The sequence below is a fragment of the Musca autumnalis genome, unplaced genomic scaffold (assembly GCF_047663935.1).
Source record: "Musca autumnalis isolate F117 unplaced genomic scaffold, ASM4766393v1 scaffold_3, whole genome shotgun sequence".
Taxonomy (NCBI): domain Eukaryota; kingdom Metazoa; phylum Arthropoda; class Insecta; order Diptera; family Muscidae; genus Musca; species Musca autumnalis.
The window spans coordinates 177,061,372-177,081,265 of record NW_027411866.1 but is presented as its reverse complement, the minus strand read 5'-3'; the positions used below and the strand labels follow the sequence as shown (position 1 = coordinate 177,081,265).

At 35.8% G+C, this 19,894-nt stretch overlaps 2 protein-coding genes across 9 annotated transcripts in view; both read right to left on the bottom strand.

Moving 5' to 3' along the window:
- The window catches only part of LOC141398555 (MAU2 chromatid cohesion factor homolog), a 39,942-nt gene extending 30,862 nt beyond the window's left edge, over positions 1 to 9,080 (bottom strand). The window contains exons 1-4 of one of the 7 annotated variants that reach the window (XM_073975934.1): positions 7,885 to 8,793; positions 7,196 to 7,826; positions 6,662 to 7,128; positions 2,620 to 2,758 (exon numbers count right to left, since the gene is read on the bottom strand). In XM_073975934.1, the coding sequence (XP_073832035.1) occupies positions 6,666 to 7,128; positions 7,196 to 7,826; positions 7,885 to 8,686 (1,896 nt within the window). In that variant the 5' untranslated portion in view covers positions 8,687 to 8,793 and the 3' untranslated portion in view covers positions 2,620 to 2,758; positions 6,662 to 6,665. Of the gene's footprint in view, positions 1 to 2,619; positions 2,759 to 3,147; positions 3,287 to 5,206; positions 7,129 to 7,195; positions 7,827 to 7,884; positions 8,794 to 8,843 lie in introns of those variants that run through there. The other 6 variants (XM_073975932.1, XR_012411659.1, XM_073975935.1 and 3 more) reach the window with 6 other exon arrangements.
- Positions 323 to 2,731, bottom strand: LOC141398554 (MAU2 chromatid cohesion factor homolog). Of its 2 annotated transcripts, XM_073975928.1 has the most exons (4): positions 1,930 to 2,731; positions 1,241 to 1,871; positions 459 to 1,173; positions 323 to 337 (listed from the first exon to the last, which is right to left on the bottom strand). In XM_073975928.1, exons 1-3 carry the CDS (start codon positions 2,729 to 2,731, stop codon positions 486 to 488), a joined length of 2,121 nt encoding a protein of 706 aa, XP_073832029.1. In that variant the 3' UTR covers positions 323 to 337; positions 459 to 485. The 2 variants fall into 2 exon arrangements, with proteins under 2 accessions (XP_073832029.1, XP_073832028.1); XM_073975927.1 differs by lacking the exon at positions 323 to 337 and having other exon boundaries at positions 367 to 1,173.
- Positions 9,081 to 19,894: the final 10,814 nt, after the last annotated feature.

Sequence of the window (19,894 nt, the reverse complement as noted above, 5' to 3'; positions counted from 1 at the left end):
CTAAAAAATTTACTCTTAAAATACTTTTTAAAAATCCACGATTTCTCATTTTAAAATAATCTTTAAAGAAAATCACGATTTGTCCTCTCAAAACATTTTTTTAGAAAAATAGACGAATTTTATTAAAAATTCGATAAATTGTTTTCTAAAAATATTTAAAAAAAATCCACGATTTGCCCCTTACAAATATTCTTAATTTTAACAGTAAAAATATTCTTAAAAAAATCCACGATTTGTACTCTAAATTGTTCCATAAAAAATCCACGATTTGTCCTCTTAAAAAATGTACGATTTGTGATCTGCAAAGTCTATCGATCGCTATCGCTTTAAAATTTTTCTGAAAGTTGTTAGTAATACATCAATCACTTTTTAGAAAAAAGGAGTAATTTTCATTTTTATTAGAAGAATCTAATTGAAAAAAATAACCTGCATTTAAAAATAAAACAGTTGTTTGTTACCTTATAACTACACTTTTACATATCTTGCTAATAGTATTGGCCAAATTGTTGTGTTTGTAGTTGAGGTCCTACTGCCTGCTGTATGTTATGGAAGTTTTGTGGAATTTGGCTTGATGTTGAGGGAATGGGATGAGCGCTTGGAACAATAACTGATTGCATATGTGACGACTGATGTGGTTGTGATACTATATTAGATGAAGTGGCATATTGTATAGCTGGACTTGTTGCGGCGGCGGTAGGTAATTTTTGTACGGTCATAGATGTGTGTTGCATTGGCGTTGTAGCTGCGGCTGCTGCTGCCGGTAATGTAGATGTTGAAGGCGTCATTTGTTGACTCGCACCAGCGGTAATAGCCAATGTTGTATTCGGTGGACCATCCAACCAATCAATTAATGCATGATGTGGACTCTGAACACATCTTAATTGATCTGCAATAAGATTTTCTGAATATTTAACATGATTAGCATACGCCTCCTTCTCATGTAGAACATCCTTTGACATGCGATGTAAATCTTTTAAGATTGCTGATCCCCACAACTGGACATGGATATCGGGAATTTTAGAGGCCAACTGCATAGCTGGTGTTACCATGTTCATGCTTTCTTTTGAATTGCCAATGCTAAGGAATACATGAGATAACAATACCAAAGAGCAGGACGTTAGACGATTTAAATCTTCAGCATTTGCCATTTTAAGAGTTTCACGTAGAAAGCGCCTGCAAAGAAAAAACAAAATAGTAAAATGATTTCATACAAAAAGGGACAGTGTTCTTCTTAGCTTACTTGGCCTCATGATAACTGCCTTTGTGGAAAGCATGTAAACCTTGTACATAATAAAAACCACCCATTAAAGCTTGTGAACTATATGTGTGAGTATTCTCCGTTGAGACGGCATCTAATATCTGTTTCAAATCTTGATCACGTTTTGTCCTTAAGAATATTATAGCCAAATTAAGATTTGCAAATAATTTCAAATCCCTTTCACTTGTTTCGGTTACACATCTGAGAAATTGTCGTTCGGCATGTTCAAAGAAACTCGTCGACATAGAATAAAGGCCGACCAAGCAATGCAGCTGCGCTGAATGTCTACGCATTAACTGACCCTTAGGACCAGAAGACATACACACGTCTCGACATATTGCTATTTCACGTATGGCTAACTCACGATTTCCCATAACCAAACGACACATTACAATATGTTCCAATAATATGACTTTAAACACCGATAATATCGGTTTATCATCTTGACTTTTTAGTTTTTCAATTTGTGTCAATGCCTTTTCCGTGTATTTTTGTGCCTTATCCATGTATCCGGCCATCATTGAATGCGATACAGTTACCAAATACACCAAAACGTAAAGTTGTTCCTTGGGTAACCACACAAACATATCCATTGGATTTTGTCCAAAAATCACTGTAATAGATGAAAGTATTTTAAAATTTCTTAAGGGATTTTCAAGAATGTATCTTACCTTCGTCTGCTGGCCAATTTGGTGCCATTATAGTTTGTATAGACATTTGCAATTGTTTCAAACTGGGTTTTACCGTCTTCACCTGGCCCAGAGCCAAATAATAACACACTTGCAGTACCAAAAAGAAAACCTTCAAATATTCCTTCTGATGGGGATTTGAAATGCTATTATCAATTATTGCCCCGGCTGAATTCAGCAAGGCGAGTACATCGTTTGTTTTACGTTCTATCATCAGAATCATTGCCCGTGAAAGCAAAAATAAAACCTTCAAATATGTGGCGCTTGACTCTTCCGCTGACTCCGCTCCAACTGCAAGCAATTCTGAAGCTAAAGTGTATTCCTTATCGTTTGCATGTAGTTGGGCCAGTTGCAGCAATAATTTGCAATGCCAATAAACATTATTTTGTGATAATTCAATGGCTTTTCGCAGCATAGCCTTGGCAAGTGGTACCTGGTCAGTTTGTTTATACAAATCCGCCAACATATACGCTGTATCGAATTTAACATCATCAAAATTTAACAGTGGTTCTGACAAACGCCAAGCTGTTTCCAAGTGTTCGCGGGCCATATCAATGTTATTAGTGTAAGTCATGAGAATTTGTCCCATTTGCAGATGAGTGCGTGCCTCCACTTTGGAAGGCGGATTGAACGTAAACAATGCCTGTAAGCATTGTATACACTTTTTAATCTGCGGAGGTTGTGATGTGCGAAAATACTCTGCCAAACCCAGCAATGAAATATAGCAAGCATCCTGCGACGTTGTCGCCGTCTGTGAAGTGCTAGCTGCTGGCTGCAAGCTCATTTTGTTTATTTTACGCTTCCTTGCTTCCTTAACAAAAAATATACAATTTAGAATCTACAGATCGAATACCTAGTAGTTCAAAGGAACGATTCCATGAAACGAACAAGCGGTTCATTTGTTTACTTCGTTCATTTAGTAATTTAGTTCTCTCTCTTACCTGGTGTTTGCACGAAACAATTTTGAACAGATGATAGCAAATATTCAAACCACTAGATCAAAATCCATATTTATTCTTGGTTTACATTTACGAAATCCACTTGATTTCAACTGTCAAATCCATAGGTTAAACGTCAAATGAAATCCAATGGATTTCAGATGAGATTTCATTTGACGTTTGAGCTATGGGATTGACACTTGATATCGAATGGATTTCGGAAAAAAGGTGGCAACAGTTGAACATACAAGACGTACAGTTGAACCTCGATTATCCGTGAATCGATTATCCGGGAACCTCCATTATCCGTGATAGAAAAGAAATGTTGGACTTTTTTCCATTTCTTCTATTTTTCGTTATAAACTTCATTTCCGGGAGTAAAAACACACTTTTCAATTAATCTGATAAAGAAAAGAAAAGGTAAACAAACGAAAACTGGAAATTCTCCCGTATTACACAATTTGTATATTTATGGTATCACAAAAACCATGGGACAAAGTCAATTCAGGTGAATCTGATGATGATGATATGTATTATGTATCCTTCTAAAATTTGGTGGATTACCGTAACAAATTTAATAAAAATTGCATATTTTCATATTATTGTACAATATTATGTCATTTTTACTTAAAAATATGTTCAAAACAGCATAAAAGCATTGCCTCCATTATCCGGGAAAATCGATTATCCGTAATGCCTCCGGTCCCGACCATCACGGATAATCGAGGTCCGACTGTATTTTTTTTTTAACCAAAAAAATATTACCAAAATATATTAATTTTTCAAACATCAAACAAACGCACAGGCTTCCTTATTGCATTGTTTTGCAATGGAGGAACCTGATCCTCGCCCTCCTGATATGGATTTTGATTGCGCGGAAGTAATTACGCAAACATCAAATATCCCTATACCGGCACTGGCAAACGCAATAAACACACAAACAAAAACAATAAAACAAAATGAGCGCAAACGACAACGGCTAGAAGTTGCAATGTCTTCTAGAAATGTAGACGTTTCTGATATTAATGCAAGGATAAAGAACTTTGTCCCGCAAGATCAGAATAAATATGGTATTCTTGGTGCTTTGGCTGACATCGACATAGATGTTTCACCCCCTCTCAGCAATTCCGTTCCAAACAAACCCAAGGATGTGAGCTCAAAAACTAAAACCAAACCTTCATGGTGTCCGCCTATTTTTGTCTTTAATGTTAATATTACGACATTGGCTGATGGATTAAGATCGTCATTACCTGAATCTGCATTCACAATTAAGAATGTAAATAAAAACAAAAGCAAAATATACTTCACTGATCCAAGTGTACATGCCTTGATGGCCTATTTAAAAGACAAGAATATTCAATCCTATTCCTATACACCGAAGGAGCTTAAACAGACTTCTTTAATTCTTCGTGGTCTGTATGATCATGCATCTCCTGAGCAAGTGAAGCAAGAGCTGAATATACTTCTGCCAAACACCGTTTCTAATGTAACAAAATATAAAACTCCTTGGTCTATTAAAAATAAAAAGGACACAGGTCTCATGTTGGTTTCCTTACACCCAGGAAAGAAATTCGGTGAAGTTACTCACATCAATGAAATTTTTAGCCAAAAGATTTACTGGGAGAAACCCAAAAAGAAAATTGGTGATCTACAATGTTTCAGATGTCAGCGGTGGGGACACGTTTCCCGTAATTGTAATTCATCGTACAAATGTGTAAAATGTGACCAAACACACCTTCCTGATGAATGCCAAAGAACGAGTTCCGATACGACTGAACCATTTTGCGTCAATTGCGGTAAGCACGGGCATCCAGCGAATTTCAGAGGCTGTCCCGCCTACAAAAAATATGCTCAAGCCAGGAAAAACAAGGTGGCCAAAGCCCTTGAAGATAAAGCGACAGCTCAAAGAAATGTATCCCAAATATTTAACGCCGCCAAGATCTCTCCTGGCAAATCTTTCTCTAGTATGTTTAAAAACGACAACAATAAACAATCGGCAACTAAGCCAAGACCACAATTCATTGAGCAGTTTTTAGAGCTTGCAACCTTTTTCGTGGAACCCGAAGAACTCTCTCTGGAAGACGAAATCAAGTTGTTCTTAGCAAACTATAAAACGATTTCCAAGGAAGAAGCTAGAAAGCAATTTCAAAAGCTTCTGTCAAAAGTAAGATCTAATTATGGACCATAGATCTGTAAACTTTCTTACATTCAACATTAGATCCCTAGTTGACAAAAGTCGGCAAGTAGAGCTAACTAACATGCTTCATGCTTACAACATCGATATCGCATTTGTTCAAGAATGTCATTTAAGAAGAAATAAATTTGTAAAGATTAATGGGTACAACTTTATTTATGATAATTCTCCACTTGGTGTTGCTGTTCTCATTAAAAAATCAATTCAATTTCAACGAATTCCCACTGAAGACATGGGTATAAACACTTCGTTCATACAAATTGAAATGCGTTCAAACGGCTCACTCAAGAAATATCTGGTTGGATCTGCATATATTCCCTGCAGCTTTCCTGCTCAAAGACTAGAGTCAGATCTGAACAAATTAATTCAACTGGCCAGCAACTTCGACGGTTTTGTCATTGGCGGCGATTTAAATTCAAAAAGCCCATCATGGGGCGACATCTATGAAAATACAAACGGAAGAGTTTTGGTTTCATGGCTCGACGATAATTCGATGGAGGTCATCAGGATATGTGATTCGAGTCCTTCTTATCCGAATGGTCCATCTTTTTTAGACCATTTCTTAATCAGTACTCATCTAGTGGATACTTCAAACCAGAACTACTCTATATCCACTAAACCGACATTTTCGGATCATTTCCCTATCAAGTTGGAGTTAAAATTCAAACACCCTCATATATCTTTGAATCCTCCCCAATGTTTTACATCGTACAAAAACACTAATTGGGATAACTTTCGTCAAGATCTAGACGTAATTTCTCGTCAATTAATGCCGTCACATTGCAGAAACCTGGAAAATGAAGAAATTGATTGCATAATTAACAACTTTAATCAAAGATTTGAGGAAGTTCATAGCTCACATTCAGAAAAAATTGAGTTGAGGGATGGAAAATTGCCTCTTTCTGACAGAGTACGACATTTTCTGAAGATCAAACATCAGTGGCAGAGAGATCTCAAAAAAAATTTTCATCGCTACGGCAACAGAACAACCCGTGAGTATTCCATTCTCTCAAAACAAATACAGCTTTTGAAAGTAATTATTAAAGAGCTTATTAATATTGAAACTTCGGAAACTTTCAACAACAGACTGAAAAAAATCAAACCAAGTCCTTCAGCATTCAAGGAAATAGCAAAAATCACTGGAAAATGCAAGTCCCCCATCTGCAGTAAAATACAGGTCGGAGATAATACTATAACAAATAGTTCAGACATTGCTCTTAATTTTCAAAACTTTTATTCATCAATTTTTGAAGAAACGTTGCCCGTACTTCCTGTTCATGATCTTAATTCTAGAGTGTCATCGTGTGTAAATTCAACTTCTCCGCACATTTACTCCTTTGATGTAGCAATTCGCCGATGTTTCTACCTAAGTAGTTGTACCATGGCTCAAATCAATGGTGTGTTCCTTTACTTCATGGTACCATGGTACAATTACTTAGGTAGAAACATCGGCGAATTGCTACAACAAAGCAACTTTTTTTGTAATGTAAACTGTCAAAATTTTCGCCGAATGGTTTCTTGTTGTCTCTTTTTATCACTTGTGTTTGTACAGTGAAGTGAACACATGCTATCTCTTACTTACCGAATCATATGGTTGTGTGTTGCATTGGCGTTGTAGCTGCGGCTGCTGCTGCCGGTAATGTAGATGTTGAAGGCGTCATTTGTTGACTCGCACCAGCGGTAATAGCCAATGTTGTATTCGGTGGACCATCCAACCAATCAATTAATGCATGATGTGGACTCTGAACACATCTTAATTGATCTGCAATAAGATTTTCTGAATATTTAACATGATTAGCATACGCCTCCTTCTCATGTAGAACATCCTTTGACATGCGATGTAAATCTTTTAAGATTGCTGATCCCCACAACTGGACATGGATATCGGGAATTTTAGAGGCCAACTGCATAGCTGGTGTTACCATGTTCATGCTTTCTTTTGAATTGCCAATGCTAAGGAATACATGAGATAACAATACCAAAGAGCAGGACGTTAGACGATTTAAATCTTCAGCATTTGCCATTTTAAGAGTTTCACGTAGAAAGCGCCTGCAAAGAAAAAACAAAATAGTAAAATGATTTCATACAAAAAGGGACAGTGTTCTTCTTAGCTTACTTGGCCTCATGATAACTGCCTTTGTGGAAAGCATGTAAACCTTGTACATAATAAAAACCACCCATTAAAGCTTGTGAACTATATGTGTGAGTATTCTCCGTTGAGACGGCATCTAATATCTGTTTCAAATCTTGATCACGTTTTGTCCTTAAGAATATTATAGCCAAATTAAGATTTGCAAATAATTTCAAATCCCTTTCACTTGTTTCGGTTACACATCTGAGAAATTGTCGTTCGGCATGTTCAAAGAAACTCGTCGACATAGAATAAAGGCCGACCAAGCAATGCAGCTGCGCTGAATGTCTACGCATTAACTGACCCTTAGGACCAGAAGACATACACACGTCTCGACATATTGCTATTTCACGTATGGCTAACTCACGATTTCCCATAACCAAACGACACATTACAATATGTTCCAATAATATGACTTTAAACACCGATAATATCGGTTTATCATCTTGACTTTTTAGTTTTTCAATTTGTGTCAATGCCTTTTCCGTGTATTTTTGTGCCTTATCCATGTATCCGGCCATCATTGAATGCGATACAGTTACCAAATACACCAAAACGTAAAGTTGTTCCTTGGGTAACCACACAAACATATCCATTGGATTTTGTCCAAAAATCACTGTAATAGATGAAAGTATTTTAAAATTTCTTAAGGGATTTTCAAGAATGTATCTTACCTTCGTCTGCTGGCCAATTTGGTGCCATTATAGTTTGTATAGACATTTGCAATTGTTTCAAACTGGGTTTTACCGTCTTCACCTGGCCCAGAGCCAAATAATAACACACTTGCAGTACCAAAAAGAAAACCTTCAAATATTCCTTCTGATGGGGATTTGAAATGCTATTATCAATTATTGCCCCGGCTGAATTCAGCAAGGCGAGTACATCGTTTGTTTTACGTTCTATCATCAGAATCATTGCCCGTGAAAGCAAAAATAAAACCTTCAAATATGTGGCGCTTGACTCTTCCGCTGACTCCGCTCCAACTGCAAGCAATTCTGAAGCTAAAGTGTATTCCTTATCGTTTGCATGTAGTTGGGCCAGTTGCAGCAATAATTTGCAATGCCAATAAACATTATTTTGTGATAATTCAATGGCTTTTCGCAGCATAGCCTTGGCAAGTGGTACCTGGTCAGTTTGTTTATACAAATCCGCCAACATATACGCTGTATCGAATTTAACATCATCAAAATTTAACAGTGGTTCTGACAAACGCCAAGCTGTTTCCAAGTGTTCGCGGGCCATATCAATGTTATTAGTGTAAGTCATGAGAATTTGTCCCATTTGCAGATGAGTGCGTGCCTCCACTTTGGAAGGCGGATTGAACGTAAACAATGCCTGTAAGCATTGTATACACTTTTTAATCTGCGGAGGTTGTGATGTGCGAAAATACTCTGCCAAACCCAGCAATGAAATATAGCAAGCATCCTGCGACGTTGTCGCCGTCTGTGAAGTGCTAGCTGCTGGCTGCAAGCTCATTTTGTTTATTTTACGCTTCCTTGCTTCCTTAACAAAAAATATACAATTTAGAATCTACAGATCGAATACCTAGTAGTTCAAAGGAACGATTCCATGAAACGAACAAGCGGTTCATTTGTTTACTTCGTTCATTTAGTAATTTAGTTCTCTCTCTTACCTGGTGTTTGCACGAAACAATTTTGAACAGATGATAGCAAATATTCAAACCACTAGATCAAAATCCATATTTATTCTTGGTTTACATTTACGAAATCCACTTGATTTCAACTGTCAAATCCATAGGTTAAACGTCAAATGAAATCCAATGGATTTCAGATGAGATTTCATTTGACGTTTGAGCTATGGGATTGACACTTGATATCGAATGGATTTCGGAAAAAAGGTGGCAACAGTTGAACATACAAGACGTACAGTTGAACCTCGATTATCCGTGAATCGATTATCCGGGAACCTCCATTATCCGTGATAGAAAAGAAATGTTGGACTTTTTTCCATTTCTTCTATTTTTCGTTATAAACTTCATTTCCGGGAGTAAAAACACACTTTTCAATTAATCTGATAAAGAAAAGAAAAGGTAAACAAACGAAAACTGGAAATTCTCCCGTATTACACAATTTGTATATTTATGGTATCACAAAAACCATGGGACAAAGTCAATTCAGGTGAATCTGATGATGATGATATGTATTATGTATCCTTCTAAAATTTGGTGGATTACCGTAACAAATTTAATAAAAATTGCATATTTTCATATTATTGTACAATATTATGTCATTTTTACTTAAAAATATGTTCAAAACAGCATAAAAGCATTGCCTCCATTATCCGGGAAAATCGATTATCCGTAATGCCTCCGGTCCCGACCATCACGGATAATCGAGGTCCGACTGTATTTTTTTTTTAACCAAAAAAATATTACCAAAATATATTAATTTTTCAAACATCAAACAAACGCACAGGCTTCCTTATTGCATTGTTTTGCAATGGAGGAACCTGATCCTCGCCCTCCTGATATGGATTTTGATTGCGCGGAAGTAATTACGCAAACATCAAATATCCCTATACCGGCACTGGCAAACGCAATAAACACACAAACAAAAACAATAAAACAAAATGAGCGCAAACGACAACGGCTAGAAGTTGCAATGTCTTCTAGAAATGTAGACGTTTCTGATATTAATGCAAGGATAAAGAACTTTGTCCCGCAAGATCAGAATAAATATGGTATTCTTGGTGCTTTGGCTGACATCGACATAGATGTTTCACCCCCTCTCAGCAATTCCGTTCCAAACAAACCCAAGGATGTGAGCTCAAAAACTAAAACCAAACCTTCATGGTGTCCGCCTATTTTTGTCTTTAATGTTAATATTACGACATTGGCTGATGGATTAAGATCGTCATTACCTGAATCTGCATTCACAATTAAGAATGTAAATAAAAACAAAAGCAAAATATACTTCACTGATCCAAGTGTACATGCCTTGATGGCCTATTTAAAAGACAAGAATATTCAATCCTATTCCTATACACCGAAGGAGCTTAAACAGACTTCTTTAATTCTTCGTGGTCTGTATGATCATGCATCTCCTGAGCAAGTGAAGCAAGAGCTGAATATACTTCTGCCAAACACCGTTTCTAATGTAACAAAATATAAAACTCCTTGGTCTATTAAAAATAAAAAGGACACAGGTCTCATGTTGGTTTCCTTACACCCAGGAAAGAAATTCGGTGAAGTTACTCACATCAATGAAATTTTTAGCCAAAAGATTTACTGGGAGAAACCCAAAAAGAAAATTGGTGATCTACAATGTTTCAGATGTCAGCGGTGGGGACACGTTTCCCGTAATTGTAATTCATCGTACAAATGTGTAAAATGTGACCAAACACACCTTCCTGATGAATGCCAAAGAACGAGTTCCGATACGACTGAACCATTTTGCGTCAATTGCGGTAAGCACGGGCATCCAGCGAATTTCAGAGGCTGTCCCGCCTACAAAAAATATGCTCAAGCCAGGAAAAACAAGGTGGCCAAAGCCCTTGAAGATAAAGCGACAGCTCAAAGAAATGTATCCCAAATATTTAACGCCGCCAAGATCTCTCCTGGCAAATCTTTCTCTAGTATGTTTAAAAACGACAACAATAAACAATCGGCAACTAAGCCAAGACCACAATTCATTGAGCAGTTTTTAGAGCTTGCAACCTTTTTCGTGGAACCCGAAGAACTCTCTCTGGAAGACGAAATCAAGTTGTTCTTAGCAAACTATAAAACGATTTCCAAGGAAGAAGCTAGAAAGCAATTTCAAAAGCTTCTGTCAAAAGTAAGATCTAATTATGGACCATAGATCTGTAAACTTTCTTACATTCAACATTAGATCCCTAGTTGACAAAAGTCGGCAAGTAGAGCTAACTAACATGCTTCATGCTTACAACATCGATATCGCATTTGTTCAAGAATGTCATTTAAGAAGAAATAAATTTGTAAAGATTAATGGGTACAACTTTATTTATGATAATTCTCCACTTGGTGTTGCTGTTCTCATTAAAAAATCAATTCAATTTCAACGAATTCCCACTGAAGACATGGGTATAAACACTTCGTTCATACAAATTGAAATGCGTTCAAACGGCTCACTCAAGAAATATCTGGTTGGATCTGCATATATTCCCTGCAGCTTTCCTGCTCAAAGACTAGAGTCAGATCTGAACAAATTAATTCAACTGGCCAGCAACTTCGACGGTTTTGTCATTGGCGGCGATTTAAATTCAAAAAGCCCATCATGGGGCGACATCTATGAAAATACAAACGGAAGAGTTTTGGTTTCATGGCTCGACGATAATTCGATGGAGGTCATCAGGATATGTGATTCGAGTCCTTCTTATCCGAATGGTCCATCTTTTTTAGACCATTTCTTAATCAGTACTCATCTAGTGGATACTTCAAACCAGAACTACTCTATATCCACTAAACCGACATTTTCGGATCATTTCCCTATCAAGTTGGAGTTAAAATTCAAACACCCTCATATATCTTTGAATCCTCCCCAATGTTTTACATCGTACAAAAACACTAATTGGGATAACTTTCGTCAAGATCTAGACGTAATTTCTCGTCAATTAATGCCGTCACATTGCAGAAACCTGGAAAATGAAGAAATTGATTGCATAATTAACAACTTTAATCAAAGATTTGAGGAAGTTCATAGCTCACATTCAGAAAAAATTGAGTTGAGGGATGGAAAATTGCCTCTTTCTGACAGAGTACGACATTTTCTGAAGATCAAACATCAGTGGCAGAGAGATCTCAAAAAAAATTTTCATCGCTACGGCAACAGAACAACCCGTGAGTATTCCATTCTCTCAAAACAAATACAGCTTTTGAAAGTAATTATTAAAGAGCTTATTAATATTGAAACTTCGGAAACTTTCAACAACAGACTGAAAAAAATCAAACCAAGTCCTTCAGCATTCAAGGAAATAGCAAAAATCACTGGAAAATGCAAGTCCCCCATCTGCAGTAAAATACAGGTCGGAGATAATACTATAACAAATAGTTCAGACATTGCTCTTAATTTTCAAAACTTTTATTCATCAATTTTTGAAGAAACGTTGCCCGTACTTCCTGTTCATGATCTTAATTCTAGAGTGTCATCGTGTGTAAATTCAACTTCTCCGCACATTTACTCCTTTGATGTAGCAATTCGCCGATGTTTCTACCTAAGTAGTTGTACCATGGCTCAAATCAATGGTGTGTTCCTTTACTTCATGGTACCATGGTACAATTACTTAGGTAGAAACATCGGCGAATTGCTACAACAAAGCAACTTTTTTTGTAATGTAAACTGTCAAAATTTTCGCCGAATGGTTTCTTGTTGTCTCTTTTTATCACTTGTGTTTGTACAGTGAAGTGAACACATGCTATCTCTTACTTACCGAATCATATGGTTGTTTGTTTTGATTTTTCATAGCGAATTCCTAGTTTTTTGACGTTTTAGATTCGATCAGCTGGGCTGAGGCATCTACCTAAGTAATCGTACCATGCATGGTACAATAAGAAAGGTAGATGCATCGGCGAATTGCTACAACAAAGCAACCTTTTTTGTAATGTAAACTGTCAAAATTTTCGCCAAATGGTCTCTTGTTGTCTCTTTTTATCGCTTGTGTTTGTCTATAAAGTGTAGACATGCTATCTCTCACTTACCGAATCATATGGTTTTTTGCATGGTACACTTAGAAAGGTAGATGCCTCAGCCCAGCTGATCGAATCTAAAACGTCAAAAAACTATGAATTCGCCATGAAAAATCAAAACAAAAAACCATATGATTCGGTAAGTAAGAGATAGCATGTCTACACTTTATAGACAAACACAAGCGATAAAAGGAGACAACGAGAGACCATTTGGCGAAAATTTTGACAGTTTGCATTACAAAAAAAGTTGCTTTGTTGTAGCAATTCGCCGATGCATCTACCTTTCTTATTGTACCATGGTTTTTTGTTTTGATTTTTCATGGCGAATTCATAGTTTTTTGACGTTTTAGATTCGATCAGCTGGGCTGAGGCATCTACCTTTCTAATTGTACCATGTACCATGCTTTAGTCCCAATTTACATTAGGCGAGTTTACTTGCGGCAATTGTCAGTTTGATGGAGAGAGAGGTGAGGCATATGGTAACCCTTTGCCTCTCAGTCCCCTCTCTCACCTACAAACTGACAATTGCCGCAAGTAAACTCGCCTAATGTAAATTGGGACTTATTTTAAAAATGGTAACAGTGGCAGAAAATGGCAAAAGTGGTAAACTGCTATCATATAAATTGTATGCTATTAAAAGTAAGTCCCAATTTACATTGGGCGAGTTTACTTGCGGCAATTGTCATTTTGTAGGAGAGAGAGGTGAGGCATATGGTAACCCTTTGCCTCTCAGCACCCTCTCTCACCCACAAACTGACAATTGCCGCAAGTAAACTCGCCTAATGTAAATTGGGACTAAGGGAACACTTTACAGGTTAAAAATGGTAAGAAATGGTAACCTCAGGCACGTAAAGGAACAGAGCACAAAATTATTTGTTTTTGAGAGAGGACCTTTATAATTGGGCCATGGGGGTGTATAGCAGCATATGGAGTGGGCCAACATACAGTTAGTCAACTTAATTATTGCAAAACCAAAATTATTACAAAATTTTAAATAAAACATCATTTTATTGGTATAAATAAATATCATTATTAATATTTTTGTTAACAATACAATTCTTACACATGTTTATTAATATAATAAAATAAAAAGTAGCTAAATTTCACTAAACATTTTCTTAAAATTAACAAAAATAAGTACAACTCATTATTTGCACTGTCAACTAAAGAATTGCAAAATTCACAACTTTTCAGTCTTTCACGGCATTTTTCGAAAAGTTGGTTCTAATATTTCGTATGCCCACATTTAGCATCAAAAACAGCTTGTAAACGTATCTGAATTTAATAAATAAGTTTCGGAATGTCATATTGCAATGGTATTTTTTAGCCATTTTTCTTTATTGCATTTTATTTAGTCCCCCAGGTTAGTGGGCGACCTATTCCCGACTTTTTCCATCAGGTGTACTTATGAATTTTCGATGTGGTTAATATCTAAACACTGGAGCAGGGTGTAAATGACTTTGGTACAGTTGCATAACAACCAAGTCCTACATAAATTAGATTTATGCTTAGGGGCGTTGTCTTGGTAGTACTTATATTGCAATTTGTTTGAATTTTCAGGGCCAAAAGGCCCAAATTTCTTGACGCTTTTGGTTAAATCTTTTCTAAAAACATCTAAATAAACCTTACATAGGAGGTTCTTCTTTCCAAAATCAGGATTTTACCAACTTCACTGCTTGGTATACAACCCCATACCATAACTGAAAATTTTCCGAACTTTACGGTATGTATTAAATTTTTGTTTTCCATGGTTTTCCAAGGGGTTTCCAAATACTTTTTGAGGTCCATTGTGATAGTACAACATAATTTTAGTCTCATCAGAAAATATAACGCCATCCCAATACTAAAGATGGCGTGAAAAGTTGTCTATAACAAGTCTGAATAGTTTATATATATTGTGAATGGACCTGCCATGTAACGCCCTCAGTTTGAGCCTGGCTTCTTTCTCGGTGCGCTATATGATGTTCTATACACTTCTCAGCTTACGAGAGGTGATTTTAGGCATTTCTCTTTCGGAATTACAATTATAATAATTGGAATAGACCAAAAGTAGGATATTTTCCAAAACCGTTTAGCTGACTTTCTCTTTTTCTGAATATACCGTCTATGTTACACCCACAAAAATTAATTTATGATCAAAAATTATGGATCTACATGTCCACATTCCATGAAAGTCTTAAAAATCCTTAAATGCAAAAAATCGGGGGGGAATCCCACGATTTTATTGCACATTAATTCATTTTGCAATTATTTAGTTGACGCAACAAAAACCAGGTACCTATACTTTTTGCCCGTTTTTTTTGTTATTTCCAACCGATTTCTGGATTTATTGGCTTGATGTTGTCATTAACAGGTAAATTAACAGATATTTACAAAAATCCCAACATTATTGAAAGAATATCTTGTAGTAACTCCTAATTAAACATCTAACAGGGTGTTTTTGTAAAAATGCTTCTCTGTCACACGAACCGTTCGTACTAAAACGTATACGTTCAAAATTTGGTTCTTGTAAAATTTTACGAACCATTCGTTTTTATCTGAAAGCTTTCGTCTATTTCATAAAAGCTTTTATATTTCAGGGTTTCCATGATACTTATTTTGTGAATTTTGCATAGGCATCTGCACATAAAATGTGTTACTTGATGGCAACCCCGATAAACAGATGACAAACAAAAAAATAAGAAAAAAATGTAAACAAATTTTCCAAAAAATAATTGTGGAATATGAAGAAACGGATGTACATATACGCGTGTGATTCTATGGAAATAAAATTGCATTCTCCTCCAGTTTTCGTGTGTTTTGTGCCATTTATTACTCAAATTATTTAATTTTCATTCAAAACGATGGGTCTTTTCCATTCGTTTATTTTTGACGTATTCGTTCGTCTGATTTTGTTACGAAAACCAAAAAAATTACGAAAATAAAAAGCTTTCATTTGTTTGTCACACGAATACAAAAGTCAACCGCTATGAAAACCAAATTGTGTCTTCGTTCATGAAATCGACGAACGAATGGGCAAAAACTTTTTACAAAAACACGCTGTAAGTATGTCCCATCCCTAAAAGGCCTCACTCATTTATCAGTCTGTGCCGTCAGTCCGATGAACCCTTTCTGTATGTGTGACTGACAAGTGTGTAGCACCAACCATCAGTCAAGTCTAAAAATCTTGAATTTCTCCTCCACAAATGAATGATTTCTACGTTTTTTGTGTTCCTACACGAACATTATTTTCTGTTTTTCAAAATTGTTTATTGACAATTTGAAAATAAACACAATTCACCCAGACTGATGGGGGTTCATTTTGAAATCAAAACTATTTTGATTTTCATCAGTTTTGAAAAAGTCACACATACATTCTCAAAATTTCAAAAATTTACACATACTACCATAAATGCTGGCAGTCAGACTGACTAATGAGTGGGGGCCTTTACAAATGAGAGAATTTATCGAAAAAATTAATTATGACATGTCTAAATTTAAAATTGAAAAATTTGTTGAAAACACAAAATTGTTTAGAAAAAAGGAAAAAGATGAATGGATATTAATGAACTAAACATTTTATATAGATTCAGAAGGAAGATGGTTGTGTTTCCTTCTTAATTCCACACACATTTCTTGTCCATCAGTTCAAAATCGCGTTAAAATCAGAAACCAAAAGGAAACAAATAACTGAAAGTCTGTATACACAAACATTGTTTTTACATGTCTCTCTCTCTCTTTAATTTTGAAAATAGAAACATATAAAAATATATTGAAAATACAAAATTATTCAGAATTTATGAAAAAAATGAATGAAATGTTTGTAGTTAAATATAGAATATACATTTGAAGGAAAATCTATTGCTTTTCCTGTTCATTTAATGTATATTCTATGTGTTTTCGGTTCAAATTTTCGTGAAAGCAAGGAAACAAAAATGAAGGAAATTTTGTTTATGTTCCTGTTAATTACGAATGGTGTCGTGGAAACGGGTTAATTCGTGTACGTCGTTCGACAGGCGAACAACGTAATTGAAACGCTCGTGTGAACATGACATAAACATCATGAAACACAATTTGAACCAAAATGCAGAAGAACTTGACTTAGCTACGACATTTTAGTTGCAACAACAAGACGTTTCAAAGCATACTGCTGAGATTGTAATGCTTTGGCGGTTTGAAGTAAAAATTCCGGTTTGTTTATAGTTAATTATCATGTTACATTCACGCTTATGCGGCACTGTGGTGGAGGGTCCAACTAACTCAGGGGAGCTGCTCTCAAGGCGGTTCCAACCCTGAAACCATCAGCCTAAGGGAATGCACAATAGAAGGGAGTGAACACAAAGACATACACAAAAACAAACAACAAACACAAAATACCCCGTGACAAAGGTGCTTGATGACATTTGCCCCCACACATAGCCCGCCCAACCTTGACCCTTCAATCCTTTGTTTTCATCTCTTTCAGAAAGGCCCCGTTTCCCACACACACCTACTTCACAATTTACCTTTTGTTATCCCTCTTTACAAAACAATTTAGCACATCATATTCTTTTACATTTAAACACAGGAAATATTTATTATAAAGTCTTTCATACTTAAATCTAACAAACAAACATTAATTTGAAAAACTAACACCAATTATATAACTTCCTCTTTCTTTTGAGTCAATACTCAGATCACCTTCCTTACGTTTATATTAGTTACCTTTTGAGGCCAACCAGGGCCGGCAATTATTACTCTTAGACCTGCCTAAAAGAGCTCTGTTAGCGGTTTCTTGGGACTTATTCAAATGTTGACTCCCATAAAAAAAAAACAATTAAATATCTCTGGAATAAACGCTAAAAAAGGGCAATCCTACACTCACTTTTAAAACTTGGCGTTAACTTTCCTCACAATTAAATAGTCTTTTTGAAATTTTAATATCTTGACAACATTTAGGACAACACAACTTAACCTAGTTTTTGTTAGTTTTCAATAATTATATTTTTTTCTTTGTTTAGTATTTTTTTGTTGTACTTAGCAAAATTTTCTCATAGTTGATTTCTTTTCTCTTTTACAGGTGCATGGCCGTTGCTTTTGGGTGCATTACTCGCAAATTCAAAGACAAAACATCATTCGTTTGACACTCATCAAGCGGACCTATATTGGCATGGTCATCAATTCAATAAGTCAAGCGTTTGGTGAAATGACATCTTCCGCTCTTCGATTAAAATTTTTGCCTCACCAATAATTAAATGCTGACCCCCTCCTTGATAACAGCAGAGGAGGTCAGTGAACGTCTGGCTTTTACAGTTTGGCGTACACTTCAAATAAAATAAAACACAAAATGCAACTATAGAATTACAGACGCTACACAATTTGTCATTAACACTTACGAATATTAATAACGCCCACAACATAAATAAAAAGTAGACTTCAATGTCTTCAAACAAAGCAAAATTATTGTTGTTTCAATGGGTTTTGGTTGGTTGTTTTTTTTTATAGTTTATTGATCTCAACGGCTACTTGAATCACCTTTACGGTTTATGTTACCGGCACCACTTTGTAAAAGAAGCTTTCTTTGTCGACTTCTGTGCTTTTATATTGAGGAAAACGACGCTGAATTTCCCTCTTTTTCTTTGCTTTCCCATTTTCTTACATTTATTGGCCTTTGTTGGTCATTTTCAACTACAAAGCCCTATATGAGGCCGGGTTGTATTTCGTAGGTTGCGTTACTTGTTCACTAACCTATGAATGATTGCTACTGGCAACGCTATTTTCTCAATCACCAGTGCTACCAGCAAACTGTATCCGGTTTATTTCTTTATTGTCGGCTGGTGCATTCAGGTTATTAATGCTGTCGTCCAAAAAGTTAAAAAACATTAAAAAAATATAAATTTCTATTGAGGCCCGCAACAATCACTCTCTGTATAAATTAATATGTTCTATCCCCAGTTTCACCAATATTTCGATAGCTTTTTCCATAATTTACCTAGAATTTTCCTTTTATCAATGCTAATATCTTCTCCATGGTAGAACAAACATAAGGTAAAGTTAATACTTTGTAAACAAAACAAGGAAATGTCTATAAATTATTGGAATTTAAAAAACTAACAATATTTCACATTTGGTTCAATATTTTGGAAAACATGAATGAAAATTCGTTACATTTTCAATTTTTATGTTTCCACATCATTCCACTAAATGCATAAATTCTCGCAGTGGGGTCGCTGGAAATTCAAAGAAAAAGGAGAAGCTGCTTTAGAAATCAAAGAAGCACATGTTTATTAGGGCTTTATTTTTTAAATTTTAACAAAATACCTCACATAATAACAAACGTTGCACTATGTCGCGAGTTCATATTAACTGTGGACAAAAATAGAAGGAGTTGTCGTAGGTGCATCAATTTTGGTACACGTACCTATTATTGACTTACAATATTCAGGACAAAAATTTGGGTTGGTCGGTCCACGTTTTGATATAGCCCCCATAGAACCGTACCTCCCGATTTTCGGTATTTTGAATGTTTAAGACACAATGAGCAACCGAAAGTATTCAAATTTTGTGGTTAGTCTTCGGCAGAGGTATCAAACATTCCAACAGAGAATTGTGGGCTTAGGTCCACGTTTTGATATAGCTCCCATATAACGGTACCTCCCGATTATCGGTATTTTGAAGATTTTAGCCTCATTATTACACCGAATTGCTGAAATTTGGTATTTAGTCTTCGTAGGCATGGTAGAACAAGAAAAGGTAGCAGCAATACCCAGCTGACTGAACTGGGTTGTAGTGTTAGTGTCAAATTCCATTCGACATTTTATGTATTTATTTCTATGTTCGATGCATGGCAAAATTACCCAGGTAGTGGCATCGTAAAATTTTGAATATGTTATGTCAAAACTTTCTTTATGTTGTTGGGAAAATTACAACAAAAATAATTTTTTTTTATAAAGGGATTTGACTTTTCTTATTCGATCAGCTGGTGTGATACCACTACCTGGTAGTTCTGCCATGGTTCGATGTATATTAGGGATATATATTTTTGAAGAACAAATTTATTCATC